The 22,291-nt window shown below is 42.7% G+C and overlaps 1 protein-coding gene, 1 non-coding gene and 1 pseudogene across 2 annotated transcripts; all 3 read left to right on the top strand.

Moving 5' to 3' along the window:
• The first annotated feature begins 357 nt into the window (after window positions 1-357).
• LIX1L (limb and CNS expressed 1 like) lies at window positions 358-21,668 on the top strand. The gene is made up of 6 exons (XM_081815841.1): window positions 358-733; window positions 9,223-9,386; window positions 12,772-12,912; window positions 18,248-18,343; window positions 18,674-18,751; window positions 19,094-21,668. The coding sequence occupies exons 1-6, from the start codon at window positions 442-444 to the stop codon at window positions 19,334-19,336; spliced, it is 1,014 nt and encodes a 337-aa protein (XP_081671967.1). The 5' UTR covers window positions 358-441; the 3' UTR covers window positions 19,337-21,668.
• Window positions 9,396-12,160, top strand: LOC115936940 (small nuclear ribonucleoprotein E pseudogene; annotated as a pseudogene).
• On the top strand, window positions 10,530-10,635 carry LOC115936943 (U6 spliceosomal RNA). Its single transcript, XR_004072308.1, has one exon. It is a non-coding gene; the product is annotated as a U6 spliceosomal RNA (small nuclear RNA).
• Window positions 21,669-22,291: the final 623 nt, after the last annotated feature.

Here is a 22,291-nt window from a genome sequence, read left to right as displayed (position 1 = left end):
AGAATCCTCTTACAACTGTCCACAATTCTCCTCAGCCTGGCATCCAGGCCTTCCCCCCGCCGTTCCTCCCGCTCCCCCCTCCACACACACACAAGCTTCGTCCCAGGAGTCTGGCTTGCTTTCCAGTACTCCCTACAGGACTCCCGAAGAAGCGCCCAAGCTAAGCTTCTCCCTCATAAAGAATATCGCTTTTTCTCTTTGCAATTGGTTGTCCAGAACCTCCGCCCTCCTCGGTATTTTGCCTATGGCGGAGCTGGAGCCCTCCAGCTCCCGCCCAGTCTCTGGTGATTGGCATAGGACCTGGCTCGTCCCCGCCCCCGCTTGACTGACGGCTGCGCTCCGGCACCGCCTCAGTCCCTGGGCGCTCGCTGGCGGGGGTGGCTGGGACCGTTAGCTCGCCAGGCTGGCAGGCTCCGGGCCGCTACTCCACTGGCGGCGGGGATGGAGACGATGCGAGCACAGCGGCTGCAGCCTGGAGTGGGCACCACCGGGAGGGGTACGCTGCGAGCGCTTCGGCCCGGGGTGACTGGGGCCGCGGCTACCACCGCCACACCCCCAGCAGGCCCCCCGCCCGCACCGCCGCCCCCCGCCCCGCCCCCGCCGCCCCTGCTCCTGTCGGGGGCCCCTGGGCTGCCGCTGCCCCCGGGCGCCGCCGGCAGCCCCGCGGTGCTGCGGGAGGCCGTGGAGGCCGTGGTGAGGAGCTTCGCCAAGCACACGCAGGGCTATGGCCGAGGTGAGTCTGCGGGTCTGGCCTCCTGCGGGACACTCTCTGTAAAGGAGCCTTGCTCCCATAGTCCTCTGGATCGCTTTTCCTGGCGCAGAGCCCTCACATGCATTTCCTTTCGGGGAGTTTCCTTCTGGGCTACACGCACACACAGGCACGCACATAGGCGCGCACACACACAGAGGCACACGCTCATACATACGTCTCACCCCTTCCCCTTTATTGAGTTACTACTATATTCTCCAGGGACCCCTTTTTACAAATACAACCATTTTTTCTTCCCAGCCGTTTCTCCTTCAGAAATGGAATTCTTCCTATAGCTTAACATCCCTTTGCCTTTGAGGACCAGTCACCATTGTGTAGGATCCTACCTTTATGTCAGATCCAAGACATTTCTCATCCATGCCCTCTCAATCTTTCTTCTGTGATCTCGGCAATTCCTGGGCTCCCTATTAACTTACTCCACCTCCTTAGTCTTTTTTTTTTTTTTAAGATTTTTATTTTTTTAAGTAATCTCTACCCTTAATGTGGGGCTCAAATTTACAACCCCGGGATCAAGAGTCGCATGCTCCACCAACTGAGCCAGTCAGGTGCCCCTCCACCTCCTTAATCTTGACTTTTGAATTCTTTTCTTACTTATCCTCACTCTGAAATTTCCAGTGCAACTTCAGATTTGCTGGGGAATTAGGTAGTGCCTTCACAAGTCACTTATAATTGTGTTTTTAAATCTGGAACCGTACCACTGAGTCCACACCACCTTCCTGTGACTTAGTACCTCACTTCGGTGTCTTTTTTAGTGTGGAGCCTCACAACTCTGGCCTCTCTGTCTGGCTCTGTTTTCCTGGCCCTTGCCCAGGAACTGAGGATAAATCCCAGGCCTTGGCTCTCTCAATGTTAAATTCTGTGGAAATGAGCCAGGCAGAAACCCTATTTCCATTAGAAATCTTTATCTTACAGATGCCTAATTTCTAGGGTTTCTGAGAAGGGGAGTGTGAGGATTTTCTTTGTTGTTTTTGTTTAATCAGTGCAGAATTTCCTGAGTTTGAGCTCCAGATTTATAGTGTAACAAGGAACACAATATAGTGAGGGGTGTGGGATACAGAATATAAGTCTGGAATTTCTGAGACATAACTTCTTTCTGTTTGGTTAAGTCCTGCCTGAGCTGGAAGTGATTATATCTCTAACCTTCTAGTTGGACAATAATACAGAGAAAGGTTGTAGGGCTTTCTCTATGGACAGTAGTGACTTTTTTCCCTCCCTGTGAAAGTGTAGTGAAAAGAGCGTATGTGGGTTTTGGAGTCAGACAAGCGTGGATTAAATCCCAGATTAAATCTCTGTCACTTGCCAGCTATGTTTTTGGGGAAGTGACTTAACTTCACTACACTTCAGCTTCCTCGAGGGTTATGAGGGGGATTAAATGAGATATTACACCTGACACGTAATGGGTGACTTAAAAATGATGAGAATTACCTCAGATTTATTGGTTCATATTTCCTTGGAAAGAACATGTCTCATTTTCTCCCTTTCTTAAATCCAGACAGTATAAACCCAAATATTCCTATGAAAACAGATTTTTTAGCTCCATTTGTTAGATGTGCCCAATGATACGTTTACCATTAGTTTCCTTTTGTTCTTCAACATTTTGAACTCCTATCATGGGGCTGGCACTCTGCTAGGTGCTTGGAATGCAAATGCACGTGATTCTGAAATTCATCATGAGGGAATATAGTTGTGTGTCTAGTTTAATTCCTAGATTTAACAGGGCTTCATGATGTAACTGTCATCAGCTATTGTCCTGCTGCTTCCAGTCTTTTTAAGTTGAGACCAAGGGAAGGTCTCCGGGCATAGGAGTAGTCACCCTCAATCTGAACCGTTCCTCTTAGAAACTTACAGGCGTTTATTAGAATTGTAGAGGAGTGTACCATTTTTCTTGTCTGTGTTACCTAGGGCTTGGCATCTAAACTGAGTGTCCTGTAAAAACTTTTTCATTTCCTTAGGATGAAGGAGCAAGGGGATTTTACTGACAAAGAGCAATCAGTCAGGCTTCAGACTCTGCAGCCATTCCTTCCTCCAACCTCCCAACCTCCCACCACACTCCTCATTATTCCTGAGTTTCTCATTTCCAGTCTGGGTGTCCAGCCAGTACTTTGGGAGAGTTTGGCAGGTAGTTCAGCTTCAGGCAAGCAGAATCTCTGCCGATTTGGCTCAGAAGTCCTTCACCACATGGAATCGCTTATTCTGCTTCGCTTAATAGGCAAAACTGCCATTGGCATGTACCCACGTACCCTTGTGACTGATGGCATGGTATTTGGGGGCTGGCTCTATTCCCGTGAATATAATTTACTTTGATCCTTGCCCAGACCTTTATCCCATCCAGCAATGCTTTACTGTATCATCTTCAGTTCACATCCTTCACCTTCTGACTGCTCCAAATTCACCTTTTCCACCTTTAGATTTACCTGTACCCGTGTAGGACCTCAGCATTTATTTAAAAAACACAAAAACAAAATTCTTCTGTTATTTCACCTATCTGTCCTAGATCTCCCCCACCCCCACCCCAACCCCCACCCAAGATACACACATAGCTCAGTAGGCTGTAGGATCTTAATCAGCTTGTAGTACATAGGGTTTGGAATCAGAGAACCTCACCCTGTCAAACAATGGCTGTGTGATCTTGGATAAATTGCTTAATCTCTCTAGGCCTCATCTGCTTCATTCATTCGACAAATATTTATTGATCACCAGATGCAGTGGTGAACAAGACAGATACTTAGTCCCTATCTTCATGGAGCTCACAGTCCACAAGTATGTGTGAGGATTAATGGTGCAATAAGGCAGGATAGGGCAATAGAAAGAGGTTCAGCTTTGAGGCAAACAAACATTAGTTCTAAATCCTGGTTCTGCCGCCATGGCCTGTTCCTTAACTTGTTTACTTTTTTTTTTTTTTTTTTTAAAGATTTCATTGTTAAGTAATCTCTACGCGCAACATCGGGCTCAAACTCACAATCCCGAGATCAAGAGTTATATGCCCTGCTGACTGAGCCGGCCAGGTGCCCTAACTTGTTCACTTTTTGAAAAATGGCTATTATAATACTTACCTTGATCGTTTTGTGTGGATTGAATGAGATAATGAGTGTAAGCCATATAGCACATAGTTAGGACTCAATGAGTGGTTGCTATTATTATGCATTTGGAAACCCTTTGAAAACTGCAGATGATAGGTATTGGTAGCATTTCCATTTCCTTTGCTCCTTTTTAAACATTGCATGTAGTCCCCTTCTAATGTTTGATAGCTGGCAATCTCTAAAACTGGCATGACTGACTGAGTGACCTTGCCCTGTAACTTCTGCATTGCCCTCTTCAAACGTAGTTTCGGAATTATTATTATTCTCCCTTTATATCACAGTATGGTTACATGATTGGAAGTTCTGCCCAGCTACTCCCCTAGGTTGAACAAATGAATCTTGGGTGGTATTTTCTGTTTAGTTGTTTGGAATCACAGAGAGCTGCTTTGCCTACAAGTGACTGTGGAGTTAAATTGATAGTCTGAACATTTCCAATTTTGGGGATGTTGGATTAGACTCTGTATTGGTTTCCTGTAGCTGCTCTAACAAATTATTGGAAATTTGGGGGCTCACCACAACAGAAATTTATTCTTTCACAGTTCTGGAGGCCAGAAGTCCAAAATCAGTATCACTGGGGGGCCAAAATCAAGGGGTCAGCAGATCTGTGCTCCCTCCAGAAGCTCCAGGGGAGAATCTGCATTCTTGCCTCTTCCATTTTCTGGGGGCTGCCAGCATTCCTTGGCTTGTGACTGCATCACTCTGATCTCTGCCTCCGTGTTCACACTGTCCTCTCCTCTTCTGCACTTCATAATTCTCCTTCCCTAAGGACCCTGTGATTGCACTTAGGGCCCTGCCCAGATAATCCAGGATAATCACCCCACCTCAAGATCCTTAATCACATCTGCAAAGTTTTTGCCACCTAAGGTAACATTCACAGGTTTTAAGGATTAGGGCATGGACATCTTAGCAGGGGGCATTTTTCAGCCTTCCATAGTCCTCGCCTAAAGTCACTGTCGTCTTGTGGTCCCTCCCTTCCAATGAGTCTATGCACTGGGCCATTCAGGGGTACATTCTCCAAGTTGAAATAGGAAATGTCAGATGGAAAATTGTTAACCAGCTTCCCTGTCTTCATAATAGTGCGAATTAAGCTGGGCCAGACTATTCTCGCCATCTTGTGTGATCAGGGAGAACCTTCTCATTCACCTCTCAATTGCATTAGCTATTTATCCATGCTCCCTCATCACAAAATTGTATTTTTTATGACATAAATTTGTTACTGTAATTTCATGTGTTGTTTTTTAAAAAAGATTTATTTATTTATTTGAGAGAGGGAGAGCTTGTGCACGTAGGGGGAGCGGGGCAGAGGGAGAGAGAATCTCAAGCAGACTCCCTGCTGAGCGCACAGCTCTATGCAGGGATGTGGGGCTGGATCCCAGGACCCTGAGATCATGACCTGAGCTGAAATCAAGAGCTGGCTCCCTGATGGACTGAGCCACCCAGGTGCCCCTCATGTGTTGTGTTAATGATTTCACTGTATGGTAGATAGATAATCTGTACCTCTCATCCCACTTAGACATTCATATTTTATCTCCTAAGGACCAAAACCGGAATTTTTCTCTTTTGTTATTGTTCAACATCATGGTACAAGCACTTAAATATTCCTCACTATCTTGGTCTTTCTTGTCTCTTTTAGCCCAGCATCCTCCAGTTACTCCTAAAAAGCAATTGTAGCTGTTAGATGAGTATGTCGTGGTCATTGCTAACCCTCCCACCTCGCAGTTCTCTAACCATCCTCATGTAAACCATTAGGTGCATGGTTCCTCACTGAAAATCTGATAAAACCTATGGGCACCCCCCCCCCATAAACTCTACACACACACACACAGACACGCGATTTCATTGTGGGTTTTAGGCAGCTTGTGAACTCCCATGAAGCTCAATCATGGATCTGATCTTGGACCCTGGGTTAAGATTCCCAAACTGGAAAGAACATTGGCATCAGGATGTCTACATTCAATCCCTAGCTCTGCCACAGCATGTGACCTCGAGCAGGTCATTTCTCCTTTTGTAGCCTGAGTTGGACCAGATGATCTCCAAAATCCCTGTCAGCTCTAAAGATCAATGAGTCTGTGAGCAGTTTCAAATTCGGATCACAATTAATCGCTTTTCTCCTGAACATTCTGCTCAATTTCCCATTTCATCCATTTCTGAAACAAGACTCCCTATTTCCTTTGGCTTTGAGTAATCATTAAAAAATAGTCCTATGGGGTGCCTGGGTGGCTCAGATGGTTAAGCGTCTGCCTTCGGCTCAGGTCATGATCCCAGGGTCCTGGGATCGAGCCCCACATCGAGCCCCACATCGGGCTCCTGGCTCAGCGGGGAGCCTGCTTCTCTCTCTGCCTCTCCCCCTGCTCATGCTCTCTCTCTCTCTGTATCTCTGTGTCTCAAATGAATAAATAAAATCTTTAAAAAAAACCAGTCCTGTACTGTGTGCCAAGAGGGATTTAACTGGATATAGACTGGACATATGCTTTTTAATAGGACCTTCCCGGTTACAATGGTTTCCTCCCCTTTCTCTTTATTTCAATATTCTCCCTGTTGTTTGCATGTCAAGAAAGCTGTCACCCAGCTTATTGTGCTAAATTGTCTCAAAGAGGGCCTGGGGCTGAAAAGATCTCAGTGGAAAGAACAAAGATGGCTAAGCTTTCTGGGCAGCAGTGACCTTTGAAGGGCCCCTGCCAAAACTAAGGGTGGGAAGGCCAGACTTTCCTTTTCATGCTGCCTTTTAATGGAAGAATGAACATTGTAAAAAGTCAGTTAGATCCAGGGTGTTAGGAAAGAGCATGTGCGGCTTTCATACCCTGGCTGGTACACGGAGTACTTGCTTCAGCTGCAGAGCAGGAGAGATAACAGTTGTTGCTGGCCACTAGATTTTGAATGCCTTGCTGACTGGCATTGTGTATTATTCATCTTTGCATCTCTAATGCTCAGCATAGAGCTATGTACATATTACGGGCTCAAATTTCTGCTTAATGTGTGTGTGGCAGCCATGAAAATGTGCTATTCATATCGCCTGCTGCAGGGGCATAACTGACTGACAGCCTGAAGCTGCTGTCCCCTCTGTGTCCATCACCACATGTGCACTGAGGCCACATGTCCTGCAGGCTGCCCCCCCCCCGCCGCGCCCCGCCCCATCAGTGACGGGGCCCAGCAGGGGCACTAACTCACACACATCCTGGTGAGGTGTGGATTTCCTTTGGCTTGTGGACTTCCCACTGGCCTGGCCGAACCTTTCTTGGAACTCTGCTGCTGACTGAGATTCTCGTATCCAGACCTCCTTCCTTCCCACGCCCCTTCTACAGGTGTCAGACCTTCAACATGGTCCGAAGCCTCTCCCTTCTCCCACTTCCTCCCTAATAAATCCCTTGCTTGTCTATCCTGTCTTGGTGTCTTCTCCTTGGCAGACCTAAACTAACACACTATAAAAGAATGAATGAGTCCTTGTAACCAAGAGTAGAGAGTGGCCATGTTGGAGGATATTGGAGAATGCATGTGATCATGTATTATTATGAGGCTTTTGTTAAAGCCACTTGAAATGTTTGGAACCCTGTAGTCAAAGTGATCCTTTCCAAAGGAAAACTGATTTCATCCCAAACCCTTCAATGGCTTCCCGCTGCTCTTAAGATAAAGCCAGTACTCTGCTGTGGCCTGCAAGATCCACTTTGGTCTGGTCCCTACTAACTTTTGCAATCTCACTTGCATACACTTTCCCTCTCTCTTTTCTTCGAGCCACACTGGTCCCTTTATTTGCCATCTTCTCTGCTGCTACAGAGTATATGTTGTTCCTTATGTTCAGAGCTCTGTTCTCTCACCTTTTTGCCTAGTGAATTCATACTCATATCTGTACTTAAATATCACTTTGTCAGTGTAGCTTTCTTTGGCCTTCTTAATGAGGTCAGATGCCCCCACGACATTTCCCATCATCTACCAAACTCCTTTATAGTGCTTATCACAGTTGCAGTTTTTCATTTGCTTGAGGTTGTCTGGTTAATCTCTCTCTCCCTCTTTAGACTGTAAACTGCATAAGGAAATGGAACAGGGTATGGTTTTGCTCACTATTGTAGCCTAGCATCCAGCACATAGTCTAGCACAGAGTCGGTACCCAATACATATTTGTGCAATGATTGAGCCCAAGTATTGGGGGAAGAGGGGACTGTTCTGGAATACAGTGTTTTGAGCCTGGTTTTGAGTTTTGAGTTTGATTTTACCCTAATACGTTAGCCGGTTACTGTTTGACAGATGGTGGCAGAAGTCTAGAGACTCCTGGGTCAGAGACAAAGGACTTTATTACTCACAGTACAGCAGGTAGCATAAGCATCAGATTTGTTTGCATCAGTTCTCCTTGCCTCCCATGTCTGATGTGAACGGCTCAGGTGCATGCTTGCATCGGCCACGGGCTGCATTACAGAGGAGGAACGAACACTGAGCTTGGGGAACTTACCATTTCTTAGCAAGCAGTAAGCAGGCTTGTGCTTTGTCCCCGAGGGAGACAGTACCTCATCCCTCAGGTTTCTTGCTGCAAACACAATCCCAAGAAATGGCCCAAGGAAAGAGCAGCCATCTCCTTCAAATCTTGGCATACCCAGCAAGATGCAAAGGCGCACAAGAGACCTGTGAAGGAGTGTCTCCCAATATACAGTTCCACCAAAAATTACTTTTACCTAGGGAAACCCTCAGAAGAGAAATTCATGCTCACACACACACACACACAGAGGAGTGTAGTGTATATATATACACATAGTGTATAATATTCCAGGATGGAAAAGGACTCTGGCTATGGGTTTGCTCACCAGAAGCATAGACTTGAGAACGGCTAAAAGGGACACATTTCCTTGAGTGGCAGTATTACACAAAGCTTAGGAACATTGACTCTGGAACCAAGATAGCCTGGCTCTGAATTCTTACTCTGCTACTTTCTAGCTGTTACATCCTTGGGCAAATTATTTAACTATGTCTCATTTCACTCATCTGTAAAATGGGGGCACGGAGGTATTCAGTAGATGCACTTCTTATTGTGCTGGGGATTATTATTCTCGGCCACCTGACCAACTGTGGAATGATCTACTTGCACTTCATCAGGCAGGGATAATGGTCTGCTGACCTGGAAGCTCTGCCTCCAATATTTAAGTTATTCTGCTTTGGTGTTTAGGACTAATCAAAATGTGAACCAGAGAGGCGGGGGAGGAGGCCAGGCATATACCGGTCTTGCTATGCAAATGCCTTAATCACAGTCTAGGTTTATTAATTTAAATGCTTTTAAGTGGTGATAAGGAGCTAAGGTGGGTTAGACTCTTGATGTAGGTTCAGGTCTCAGATACCATCTTGAAGCACAGGACTACTCATTGCTGAACTTAACTGCTTCCCTTTTTGTAGTGAATGTGGTGGAGGCACTTCAGGAATTCTGGCAGATGAAGCAGTCCCGTGGGGCAGACTTGAAGAACGGAGCTCTGGTGGTTTATGAGATGGTTTCCTCCAACAGCCCTCCTTACGTCTGCTATGTCACTCTGCCTGGGGGAAGCTGCTTTGGGAGTTTCCAGGTAAGAGGTGCAAGGGGGCAGTAGTGAAGATAAATGCTTAACTGCTAGTAGTGGTTTTCTCCATCATTTTGGCCATTAAATCGCTGTCTGAAATCACATATTTGAGGACCTGAACCAGTTCTGGGCACATCATTCTGGTAAGCAACTGAGGTTCATTTAACCACAAAAGAACCTCAGTAGCTTCTCTTTCAGCCTGCAAAAACCCACGTCCACTTTGAATTGGAGTGGTTATGAATAGGCCCTTTCTCAGTATATCAGACTACCAGCACCTAGCCCATGTTCTAATCTGGCTGTCCAACTTCCTGCCATCTCTTTTTGAGAACACTGAATAGTAATTCCTTACCCACAGTACTTTTTCATAGGCAATTACTAAAAAAAGCAATCTTTGACTTCTTTAAGAGGTCAAAGGGGAGGGCCTAGGTATGGTGGAAATAGTACTCATCTAAGAGTTTAGAAGACCCAAATTCTTATTCCCCTCACTGCCAGCAGGGCAAGTCAGGTAAATTCTCTGGGCCTCAGTTTCCCCATCTATAACATGAAGGAGATAGGTTAGATTATTTCTAAAATCTTCCTAGTGCTAGCTTTCTATAATTATATGAAAGAACTGTGATATATGATGATGAACCGTGGTTGCTATTATAGGGTAATAAGAAATTTGACTAGCAGTCTTTGTCAGCTTCCACCATGACGTACCGTGGCCAGGGTTGAAAAGTGCAGAGGGTGATGGTGCAGCCCATCATCCTCATCTCCAGATGCTTGCAAAATAGATCTCGGATTCAGGTGTGGCTTCATAAGCAAGCGAACATGCGGATAGAGGGCTGTATCATTGGTTTTGATGAGTACATGAATCTTGTATTAGATGATGCCAAAGAGATTCATTCTAAAACAAAGTCAAGAAAACAACTGGGTCAGATCACGTTAAAAGGAGATAATATTACCCTGCTCCAAAGTGTCTCCAAACTACAAATGATCAATGAAGTGAGAAATTCTAGAGAAGTCCACGTAGTTTGTTTTTTTAGATGTCCTTTGTTGGAAGGGTAGTTCTAAAACATTTGGTTATATTATTTTGATTACCTTTAAGTTATTACCAGAGGACAATAAGTGCTGTGGGATTGTTTTTATTTAAAAAAAAAAAAAAAAAGAGTGCTCGCTTCGGCAGCATATGTATTACAATTGGAACGATACAGAGAAGATTAGCATGGCCCCTGGAAGGGATGGCATGCAAATTTGTGAAGCATTCCATATTTTTGTTTTGTTTTGTTTTTTAAAGATTTTATTTATTTATTTGACAGAGAGAGACACAGCGAGAGAGGGAACACAAGCAGAGGGAGTGGGAGAGGGAGAAGCAGGCTTCCCGCTGAGCAGGGAGCCCGATGAGGGGCTTGATCCCAGGACCCTGGGATCATGACCTGAGCCGAAGGCAGATGCTTAACAACTGAGCCACCCAGGCGCCCCACATTCCATATTTTTGAATCGTTGAACACTACATCAAAAACTAATGATGTACTATATGCTGGCTAACTGAACATAATAAAAAAAAAGAAAAGAAAAGTTTGACTAGTGTGAATATTGTCATCAAAGATGGATTTTTTTACGTCACCCAAGGAAGGTAGCCTTCTGAAATGTCAACTTAGAGTCTAAATAGGAATTTAGAGGAGATAATAGACATTTTGTTGTGTTTTTATGGTTTGTATAACCCTTAAACAAAGTTATAACCCCTGCTATGTACTTCCATAGCCCCTTGAACTTCCCTTATCATACCACTTATCACAACATATCATGATTGATTATCTCACCTAGTGGATTATGCTTCATGGAGGCAGAGATAGTATCTGTCTTCTTTCTCACTCAGTTTTAAATCCTTACTACCAACTCAGCACCCAGCAAAGAGGAGGCACTTAATAAATCCGTGGCATGAATGAGGGCCATTGTTGTTCAGTTCCTGCTCAAACAGAGAAGTCCTAAGGAGACTTCATTTCAAATATGGTGACTAAGTTTTTTCCCCCTCGGAACCCCAGCCATTTCAGAGAAATAAATATATGCCCAGGATGACTAATGTTTATACTTTCTCTTCTAGAGAATAAGGTCTCTCCTCCCTTCTCTCATCTCATCTTATTGTTGAATGAAGATTTGATAATTTTATGGTGATGTCCAGAACTGAGCCATCATAGTAATTTGATTTGTTTCCCCCCCCAAAGAATAGAATTATCTATCTTGGCTTCTTTTAGCTTATATCTTTTATATCCATTTTGGCAGGTGAAATTTCTCCTGGTGGTTTTTTTCATGGATGACTTTTCAGGAATAGCACTATACTGTAGAATGAGCAGCAGACTAGTGAGTAGAGACAGGCTAGTGAACTGAGAAATTGAAGAAGATGACTTAGGGTTAATGCACGAAGCACCATATTCTGACAGACCTGTCAGCTAAAGGAAATTGAGAGTTATTGATACTAAGCGTGGTTAATTAGCAAACATATCCTAGTCTACTTTTAAAAACTGTAACATTACTTTCTTCCTTTCCTCTAATCCTAATCATAAATGACAGAGGGCACAGAGGCCTTTGAGGCTGCCAGTGATGATGAATTATAAAGGAATGCTCTGGTGCCTGGGGATTTAAGGTTGAGTGATTTACACTTCTGAAAATCAGAAGTCCAATATGATACCCACATTGGATACAATGCAAAAAACATGAATTAACTTTTAAATTTTTCTTGCTTTGTTCAGGTAAGCTTTCCTTCCCCTTGCCACCCCTCTCCTTACTTCCACTGGGGCAAAGAGGATAAATTCCTTCTTCAGATCTTGGACTCTGTTCAGGGAGAGCTCATTGATTCATTGCATTATTGGGGGGGAATGCCTGCTCGAAGCTAAAAGCGAAGTCCAAGAATCCCAGATGGGTGCTTCTGGTAGAGACTAGAGGTCTCCTCCGCAGAAGCAACCTAGACACAGATTTGTTCTACTCTTAGGTTATCTAGAGGGATGAAAACAAATCTTGCCTATGCACAGAACAGGAGAACAAGATACAAATTTCGAGCAGGCTGGGCAGAATTCTGGCTTTTAAGTAATTAATAATGTCGACAGTTTAAACAGGGGTATTTTTTATATCCAGTGATTATATGCTGACTTCAGCAGCCTTCCTCATTCTGCATTCAATTTGGTATGAGCTATCGCCGTCTCCAGTTCCTTAATGACTTCAGGATGTTGAATCAATATTATGTTTCCAAATGCCTCAACCATTTTACAATACAAACTTTGGAAGGTTTGCTGAACGAACTGATTTGTCCAAAGACTGTCCAAGCGTCTTCTATCCCAGTGTTTCCTCTATCCCGTTTCTTCCTCTCTCTCAGACACACATATGTACATGTTTTCTCTCTCTCTGCCCTGCCTAGTTTTGCCCCACAAAAGCTGAGGCCCGACGGAGCGCTGCAAAGATTGCACTGATGAACTCTGTGTTTAATGAACATCCTTCCCGAAGAATCACTGATGAGTTCATTGAGAAGAGTGTCTCTGAGGCTCTGGCATCTTTCAATGTAAGTTACTGGGAGTTGAAAGAAAGGAGAGTGGGGGTTGGGAGAACTGGCTGGTTGGGAAGTCTTGTAAATCACTGGGAAACAGAGCAGGAATTCTTGTTTTCTTTCCTGTCTGTACCTCTTTCTATTTATTCTCTATCACTCTTGTGTATTACATGCTCCCATGTTTTTGTTGATATTTTGCTTCTTTCATTGTGTCTCTTTGGAAACCTTTAATTCAAGATTTATGGAATTTTAGAGATATTCCAAAATTAAAACTGAGCTTGAATTCTACTTTTCCCAGTTTTGGTTTAAGAACTTACTCCCTTCTTCCTTCAATGTCTGTTTGTTTATAAAAAGCTCCACGCCAAGCATGGAGCCCAGTGTGGGCTTGAACTCATGACCCTGAGATCAAAACTTGAGCTGAGGTCCAGAGTTGGACACTTAACTGACTGAGCCATCCAGCTGCCCCTTTTTTTGTTGTTATTCTTTTTTTTATATATGACTGTTCTTATTGTCACTTGTCTCCCTACTTCATCTATTAGTAAAGAACACTTTATAATACAGTGTCTTATTTCCTTTTTCCCCTCCTAGGAATGGGGTGGATAATTTATTTACTCTCCTTAAAAAGAATGTCTGTTCTTTCAAATGATGATGATGATGATAACCATAGCTAATCCTGAGTATTCACTTTATGCCAGGGACGATTCCAGGGGATTTATATGTATTTTATCTCATTTGATCATCGCAGTAACACTCTGAGGTATAAGAACTATTTTTTACCCCTATTTTACAGATGAGGAAACTAAAAACATGGAAGTGCAATTTTGCCTGAAGGGATGTAGCTAGGAAGTGATAGAGCCAAGACTGGAACCCAATTCAACTTAGAATTTTCTATCTCAGGAGTACATCTTAGAAATGAATGCTGCCTTCTTTCTTCCTTCCCACAAGTTCACTGATAGGTTGATAAAGTCAGACAAATTCTGTTTCTGTTCTCTTTGAATTTAAGATGTAATTACATATACTAAACCACTTTGGTTATCTGTTTGTGTATTTATCAGTGTTGAATACTTTAAATCATAAGTTGGCTTCCCTCTGTTACCCAGGAGCCATCTGATTTTCTCCCATTTCTCTTTGCCCCAGTCAGCAGTATCTACAGGGAATAAAGACAATTTTTATATTAATCAAAGTCAATTAAAATGAAGAAAGTACATTTATCACTCTTAAGTCATCTAATGTATTATAAAATTAAACATTAGTTTGGATTATAGAAAGCAATGGTTCATCGTTTTGAAATTATGTTTCTATGAGCTACGTGACTTTGAGCAAGTTACCTAATCTAAGTCTCAATTTCCTCATCTGTAACAATTATACCTATCACACAGGATTATTGGATAGAAGAGAATATATTCAAGCACTTAGCATATGTTACCTGTTTAGATGCCTTTGGATGCAAGTAATAGAAAAATCTCACTTCAAACTGACTTAAGGGAATAAATCAAGAAAGGAAACTTATTCTCTAACATGACAGGAAGTTCAGAAGTAAAGATTTCAGGGCTGGTTGATTCCATGGATCAAGAATGTCATCATTTATTGGCCCAAATTCTTTCCATCTCTCCACTCAGCCGTCCTCTAGATATTGGCTTTGTCCTTGGGCTGGCTCCCCTTAGGGTGTAAGACAGCTAGCTACAGAATTTCAGACATTAAATACAGATATAACTACAGTTAGAGACAGAAAGAAACCATTTTTCTTTCTCTCCTCTCTTTCTTCCTTCCTTTCTCTCTCTCCTTCTTTCTTTCTCTTTCCTTCATTTTCTTTCTTCTTTCTTTCCTTCTTTTCTTTCTTTCTTTCTTTCCCTTCCTTCCTTTCTTTCTCTTTCTTCTTTTCTTTCCTTTCTTTCTTTAAGTAGGCTCCACACCCCACCCAATGTGGGGCTTGAACTCAGGACCCTGAGATCAAGAGTCACATGCTCTACTGACTGAGCCAGCCAGGTGCCCTGAGACTGTCTTTTAGTATCTCTTTAGTAGTAAGGAATATTTTTCCAGAAACCCTCCAGCAGACCTCCCTCCTACCTCCCAATGGCCAGAATTCTCACCTTAAAACCAATTACAAGCAAAAGGAATTAGGATTTACCCAGTGGAATTAGAGGATAAAATCACTCTTCCCTGGGGGAGGCACATGGAAGATGGGTAGGTACTGGAACAAGATTAAGATTCTACAGTAACAAAGAAGAAAATAGATGTTGGGTAGGTCACCAGCAATGTCTACTACAAAGCATTTAGGAAATATAAATTAGTATTATTCCTGCCATTATTTCTATTTGATCAGTCCTTCAAAATTGAGAATTTAATAGATTTCTCATTAATTTCCCAATGGAATTGCCATACTCCAAATAACATCAATTTGGTATTAGCTATGGGTAATGTTTACATTTCTGCCTTCAGCTTTTGTTCTTTAATAGTCCTGACTTGAGGGGCACCTGGGTGGCTCAGTCGTTAAGCGTCTGCCTTCGGGTCCTGGGATCAAGCCCCACATCGGGCTCCCTGCTCCTCGGGAAGCCTGCTTCTCCCTCTCCCAGTCCCCCTGCTTGTGTTCCCTCTCTCGCTGTGTCTCTGTCAAATAAATAAAAAATCTTTAAAAAAATAAATAGTCCTGACTTGGGAGACTGTATTGTATTATGTCTTTTTTTTTTTTTTATGTCTTTTGACCAATCACCCAGCCTCTGTAGCTCTGAATTTCTTCATTTGTAAAATGAATAGGTTGAATTAAATTAACTCTAATTTCTTTGCAATTATATTCTAATGTTCCTACCACTTACCAAGTATTCTGTGATTAAATGTTTATTGAATAAATGGAGTTCATTTATAGCCATGTTAGATGTAGAAGTGTAATAGGAGGTAGATATTCCCAACTTGTGGGTCATGCCACTTCGGTGTACTCTGAATAGGTTTCAGTTGTGCCATACTATTGATCCCCTCAGCTTTCAAGGGACTGAGCAAGGCCCAGGGCAGATGGACTCCTCTGCCAGCAGCCTATTCTGTATACCGCAGTTGGTTGTACAGAGATGATCATTACTTTCTATGTACTGTATCATGGAAAACTCTGGAGGTACTGAATAAGGTATCATATTGCATGATTATAGGCAAAAATGAAAAGGTTACTTGCTTCAGGGCCCTAAATGCTAATAGTGAAGATTACTTTTGTCCTTCCTCCCTCTAGCTTTTCATTTTTAAATCCAAATTTTGTGATCTTTGCTTCGCCATGAAGATTAACTACATGTTGGCATGTTGTTTCTCATGAGCCACAAAACAGCATGGGTTGATCTTGTGTAGTTGTGACTTCTTGTCGATTCTAGCACAGTGAAAACAAATAAGCTAGCACTTATGATATACTTAGTACACTGAATTATTTTAGGTGTAATACATATACAGTAAATACATATACATGAAAAGTGCCCCATAATGAACTGAATTTGGATATAACTTGATTGGCTCCTGACCTCTACCCAGTCCCCTTTCTCAAAAAAAGCAGAATCTTAGGTGTAGGGCAGGAATGGTCATGTAGAACAAGCTACAAAGAGCAGGCAACTTCTCAGGAAGCAGAAGGAGAAAGTTGGGTACCTGTGTTCCCAGTAGTCTCCTGGCTTTATTTTCTTAGATCAGGTTGACAAAAAGGTCACCAATAAACCAGGAGATGCCCTTATTTTGGAAGTCCCAGCCAGCTCCAGGGTTTGGAATTATCTCTAATAACATTAAACCACCACCAAATAGCACTAAACCAGAGCCAGTACCAGAATGGATTTGGATTGTGTAACTGGATACCTAGTCTAATGTAATAATGTACCACATTTTATATAATTGGAGTTTTAGACCACACTTATCCCTTTTTAAATAATTTTTTTATTTTTTAAAAGATTTTATTTACTTGAGAGACAGCACAAACAAGGGAGAAGGGCAGAGGGAGAGGGAGAAGCAGACTCCCCACTGAGCAGGGAGCCCGACGTGGGGCTCAATCCCAGGACCCCGGGACCATGACCTGAGCTGAAGGCAGACCCTTAACCAACTGAGCCACCCAGGCACCCCAATAATCTTTTAATTTAATTCTCAAAACAATCTTAGAAGATACATCTGTGATTATTCCCATTTTACAGATAAGGAAACAGAGGAACAGAGAATTTAAATGACTTCACTAAGGCTTCAAGACTAGTAGGAGATCCAGTCCCTGCTCTTAACTTCTATACTGTATTGCCTTTTTCACAGGACAATGTATCTTAGTTCTACCCTTACAGGGTCATGTCACCAATAAGACACACAAGGCAAATGTCCAAGAGGCCAAACTGCTATCCAGAATTTACCATGCTGATGGCTCCTACTGTTTCCCTTTAAAGTGCATTTGCCCAATTATCCTTTAGGCTAGTCCAATCCTGTATGCTGAGATCACTCTGTTTTTTGGGCTGAATCAGGGATCTTCTCTATGTCCAGTGTTCCCTCTTTGTAAGATAGGAAAAATCAGATTGACCTCTGTCACCTGAGTTAATATGTGTGATGACTTTGAAGTCCTCTAGGTCTGTGCTGACCAGCAGAATAGCCACCAGCCACATGTAGCTATTTAGCACCTGATATGTGGCTAGTATGAATTAAGATGTCCTGTAAGCATGAAAGAGACATCAGATTTTGAAACCTTAGTATAAGAAAAATAATGTAAAATATTTCATTAAAAATTTTTATGCTCGGAGTGCCTGGGTGGCTCAGTTGTTAAGCATCTGCCTTCGGCTCAGGTCATGATCCCAGGGTCCTGGGATCAAGCCCCGCATCGGGCTCCCTGCTCAGCGGGAAGCCTGCTTCTCCCTCTCCCACTCCCCCTGCTTGTGTTCCCTTTCTCGCTCTGTCTCTCTCTGTCAAATAAATAAAATCTTTAAAAAAAGTTATGCTAATTATAGTTAAGATAATATTTTGAATATATTAGCTTAAATAAAACATGCTATTAAAATTAGTTTTACCTGTTTAATGTGGCAACTAGGAAATTTTATTTTTTTATTTTTTTTTAAGATTTACTTATTTAGAGAGAGAGCTCACAAGTGCTTGCTGGGTTGGGGGGGCGGTAGGGGAACAGAGGGAGAGGGAGAGAGAAACCCAAGCACACAAGCTCTGTGCTGAGCGCAGAGTCCTAGGCGGATGGATCCCACGACCCAAGCCTAAACCGAGAGTCAGACGTTCAACCAACTGCGCCACCTAGGCGCCCCTAGGAAATTTTAAATTAGGTTGGGGGCTCGCATTATATTTCTACTGGACAGTGCTGCTTGAGGTCATAATCCTGATTGAAAATCTATTTATCTTTTCCTTTCCTCTGTTACAGGGCAACAGGGAGGAAGCTGACAACCCAAATACAGGGATTGGTGCCTTCCGGTTCATGTTGGAATCCAATAAGGGCAAGTCAATGTTGGAGTTCCAGGTACTGTTCCACCTACTTCTCTGGCTCTAATAACTTGGATCAACCTGTGGATGGATGGATAGATAGATAGATAGATAGATAGATAGATAGATAGATAGATATAGATAGATAATCTCCTACTAATCCCTAAGTCACTGATACTCAGTTGGAAGGGAAGGGAGAGGTTAGAATATTTTTCAAAATATAAATATCTTCCTTTCCCAAAGGGCATATCAGAGATGGTAGGAGATGCTTCCATAAATGTATTTTGTAAGAGGTTCCCCATGTAATTCTGATGCAACCTCCTAATATAAAATCACTATCCTGACACTTCATATCTTCTTTCCCCAGGAACTAATGACAGTTTTTCAACTGCTGCACTGGAATGGCAGCCTTAAGGCCATGAGGGAAAGACAGTGCTCTCGGCAGGTAAGAGGTCCTATAGGTAGATGAGAGGAATCTGGCAGAAGGACTATTTTGAGGTGGCTATTCTGTTAGAAATAAGCAGGCCTATAGTTACCAGGTTGTGAATACTGAAAGCCTCACTTTAAGTGCCCTCTTCATTCCTATCATCTTTCTTATTTAGATCTTAGCTGTCATTCTTTTGCCTGCCTTGCTTCCCCCAGCAGGAAGTTTCCCTTAAGACTCTCCTTAGAGGACTTAAGTGCTAACTTCAGTTAGGACTCCAAGGCTGAGTTCCTAGCCCTGCTGGGTCAATGTGGTATGAACCTTGACCTTGTCAGTGATCTTCATATTCCTTTCCCCTTCCAGGAAGTGTTGGCTCATTATTCACACCGGGCCCTGGATGATGATATTCGCCACCAAATGGCATTGGACTGGGTGAGCCGGGAGCAGAGTGTGCCAGGGGCACTGTCTAGAGAGCTGGCCTCTACTGAACGGGAGCTGGATGAAGCCCGGCTGGCAGGCAAGGAGCTGCGCTTCCACAAGGAGAAGAAAGATATTCTCCTGCTGGCTGCTGGGCAGTTGGGCAATATGCATTCTTCCAATTGCTAGGCATCCACTCACATACTCCCTGTTCTCTCTAGACCCTTTTTTATGTCTAAGACTTAGTTGATTTCTGTACATACTTTCTCAATTTTATACTTTAAAATATAGATATATATGTATATGTATAAATTCTACACTCAGATTCCTATTTGCTGAGAGATCCCTTTTCTTCTGGTTTTTGGATGTCGTTTCATTTGAAACATCGCCACTCCGCTTTTAAGAGTCTGTCTTCGGAGCTTACACTCCCAGTAACTCTGTGTATTCATTTCAATAGCACAAGATGATGGACAAAGTGTTCTTTAATGTAACAGGGAGCTTGAATAAGGACTATGTGCCCCACCCTCACCCTCATTCCTGCTTTCTCTTGGATTTCAAACAGGGTATGAGTATGAAGCCTTTGGCTTTGGCTTATCTTGAGCTGAGCCTACTTGGTAGAGTTGTTCCTCCAGTAACTATATATTTCCTAGCCTAGACTCCCCCCCAACCCCCCGCCCCCTGCCACTATCTTACTCCTCTTCTGCCTTCAAGTGGTACTTCATTTTGAGGCTTCCTTTATTATTTGGAAGGAAGTGGAGATCTGGTATCTTATTGTTAAAATCATTCCTGAGAAACTTCCCAGAGAGAGGAGAGGAATTATAAACACAATCCATAGGTGTTTATCACCTAAATTGCCTCTGGGGCGTAGATACCATACTAAGCTGATAATCTAGCTTTCCGAGGTATTCTGTGCTCCAGAAGGGGTCAGGGTTGAAGCTGCTTATCTTCAAATACTCCCTTTTCTCTCCTCCTCCCCTGCTCACCCAGCTTAGTTGAGTCCAGTATTTAGACCATCCTGCCTGCAGAGATTGGTAGAAGGGAAAACATTTCCCTATTCCCTCTCCTCCCATCATTTTGCTCTTTGGAAACAGCTGTCCTGTTTGGCGAAGGCCATGTTCCGCTCTCTCCCTCAAAGTTGCTGCTGTTTGCTACCTTAGATGTCCATAGATTCAGTTGTTTTCTCTCTTTTCTTTCTTCTTCCTCCATGTTGATTATTAGAGCATGAGTCGATCAGGAATATGAGCCTGGCATTATGGCACTTCCTAATTGGAACCTTGGGAGACTGCAAGAGGGCAAAGAGGCTCAATGATTAACTGTTTGTGTTTTTAAGACTTCCTCTCCCCACCCCACCCTGCCTCTCCTGGGTGAAACAGGAGAGAAATGATCTGGAGTACAGCAAAAGCATTCCTCTTTGGGAGAATTTTTTGTAGGTCTCTCGAGGATATATTTTCCCCCTTTGTTTTTGTAATCTCCTTTATACTGTATATAGTATATAGTGTTCAGGGCACTTTCTAAAATGTGCTTGGGAAGTTTCATGCTTCTGCAGTTGGACTTTCCATTTAATGATGATACACTTTGTTTTTAGAAATAGGTTAGGAAATAGGCCACAATTTGCTCTTTTGGGCCAGATAGGGATAAGATGAAAGTCAGCTTCTTTGCCTTTGAAATCATCTTGGTGACCAGTACAAATGGGATCAGCAGTAAGGAGTCTAGCAACTGTTTTAGTGCTTGAAAGGGACCTCCTTGAATTCTCCAAACCCCATCTTTGTATACCATGAAGCACATATAGGGTTGGAGTAGAGGCTCCTACATTAAATAATAGGTATGTCTGTTCAGCTTTTATTCATATTTATAATCCAGAAATCATAAACCTCATTTGTCCTATGCTCCTTTCTCTGGGAAGTATGAAGGGGTGTGAGTTATGGGAAGAATTTCTTCTTGCCCCTCCTGGATTGACTATTTTTCTCAAATAACAACCAGTAAGATCCCAAAGAACTTGAGAAAAATTGTTCCCTGATCTGTCCATTTTCATTGTTAAAGAATTTACTTATCTTTTTAGTACTTTCTATGTATTTTATATGTATAATTTTATATAATTAAAAATAGATTTTTGTCTAGTGAGCCACATTGACTCTTTCTTGAGACCTATGTATCAGAGGAGCTCTAAAACGACCCTTTCTTTTACAAGTACACTAAAAGAGAATTTTGATTAGTATTTTTTGGGTGGTAGAAATAAGATTGTACTGCTGGGGGAAGGCATTCTGCCTCCTCTTCTCCAGACATTTGAGGAGTCTGGATTTTGTCACTGATCCTTTCTTCTCAAGCTCTACCCATTTCCACTGGCAATCTCACCCACCATGGTGACTTCAACTCTATCATATGATAACACCATTCTCAAATCTATTTCTTTCACCCTTTTGAGCTTTTGCATCTATATTTCCACATATTGGACATCACTACCTGAATTTATGGCACAAGCTCTTTGAATTCACATATTCAAAATAAAAGCTATTTCCATACATGCTCCTCTTTGACTCCCCAAATCTGTTATTAGGATTATTATCTATCCATCTATCTAAGCTAGAATCTTAGGTCCATCCTTGACTTTTCCCTACCATGATCTAATCAGTCATTGTTGAGGTTACCTCCTATATAAACTTAAAAAAAAAGATTTATTTATTTGAAAGAGAGAGAATGCAAGCAAGGAGAGGGGCAAAGGGAGAGAGAATCCTCAAGCAGACTCCTTGCCAAGTGCAGAGCCTGACCCAGGGCTCGATCCCAGGACCCTGAGATCATGACCTGAGCCAGACACTTAACAGCCTGAACCACCGAGGCACCCCTCCTATATAAACTTAATCTGTCTTGTCCATATACACTGCCTTAGTTCAGTCATTTATTATTTCTGGGCTGGAGCACTGCAACAGCTTCCTGACTAGACTCTGTCTTCATTCTTAACATCCTCCACACTATTGTCAGATTTCTTTCTAAAATACTTAGTACCGTATCACTATCTTGCTTAAACCATCACTTAGCTATCTTTGTCTTTAGCAGCATTCCCCAAAGTTTTATATGTGAACCCTTGGTATTACCTGAGAAAATTTTAGGTGGTAGATGGGCAAACATTTTTAATTTTTAAAAAAATTT

The sequence above is a fragment of the Leptonychotes weddellii genome, chromosome 4 (assembly GCF_054177405.1).
Source record: "Leptonychotes weddellii isolate Sample4059 chromosome 4, ASM5417740v2, whole genome shotgun sequence".
NCBI lineage: Eukaryota > Metazoa > Chordata > Mammalia > Carnivora > Phocidae > Leptonychotes > Leptonychotes weddellii.
Note: the sequence above shows the minus strand (reverse complement) of the source record. Positions and strands in the feature narration are given on the sequence as shown.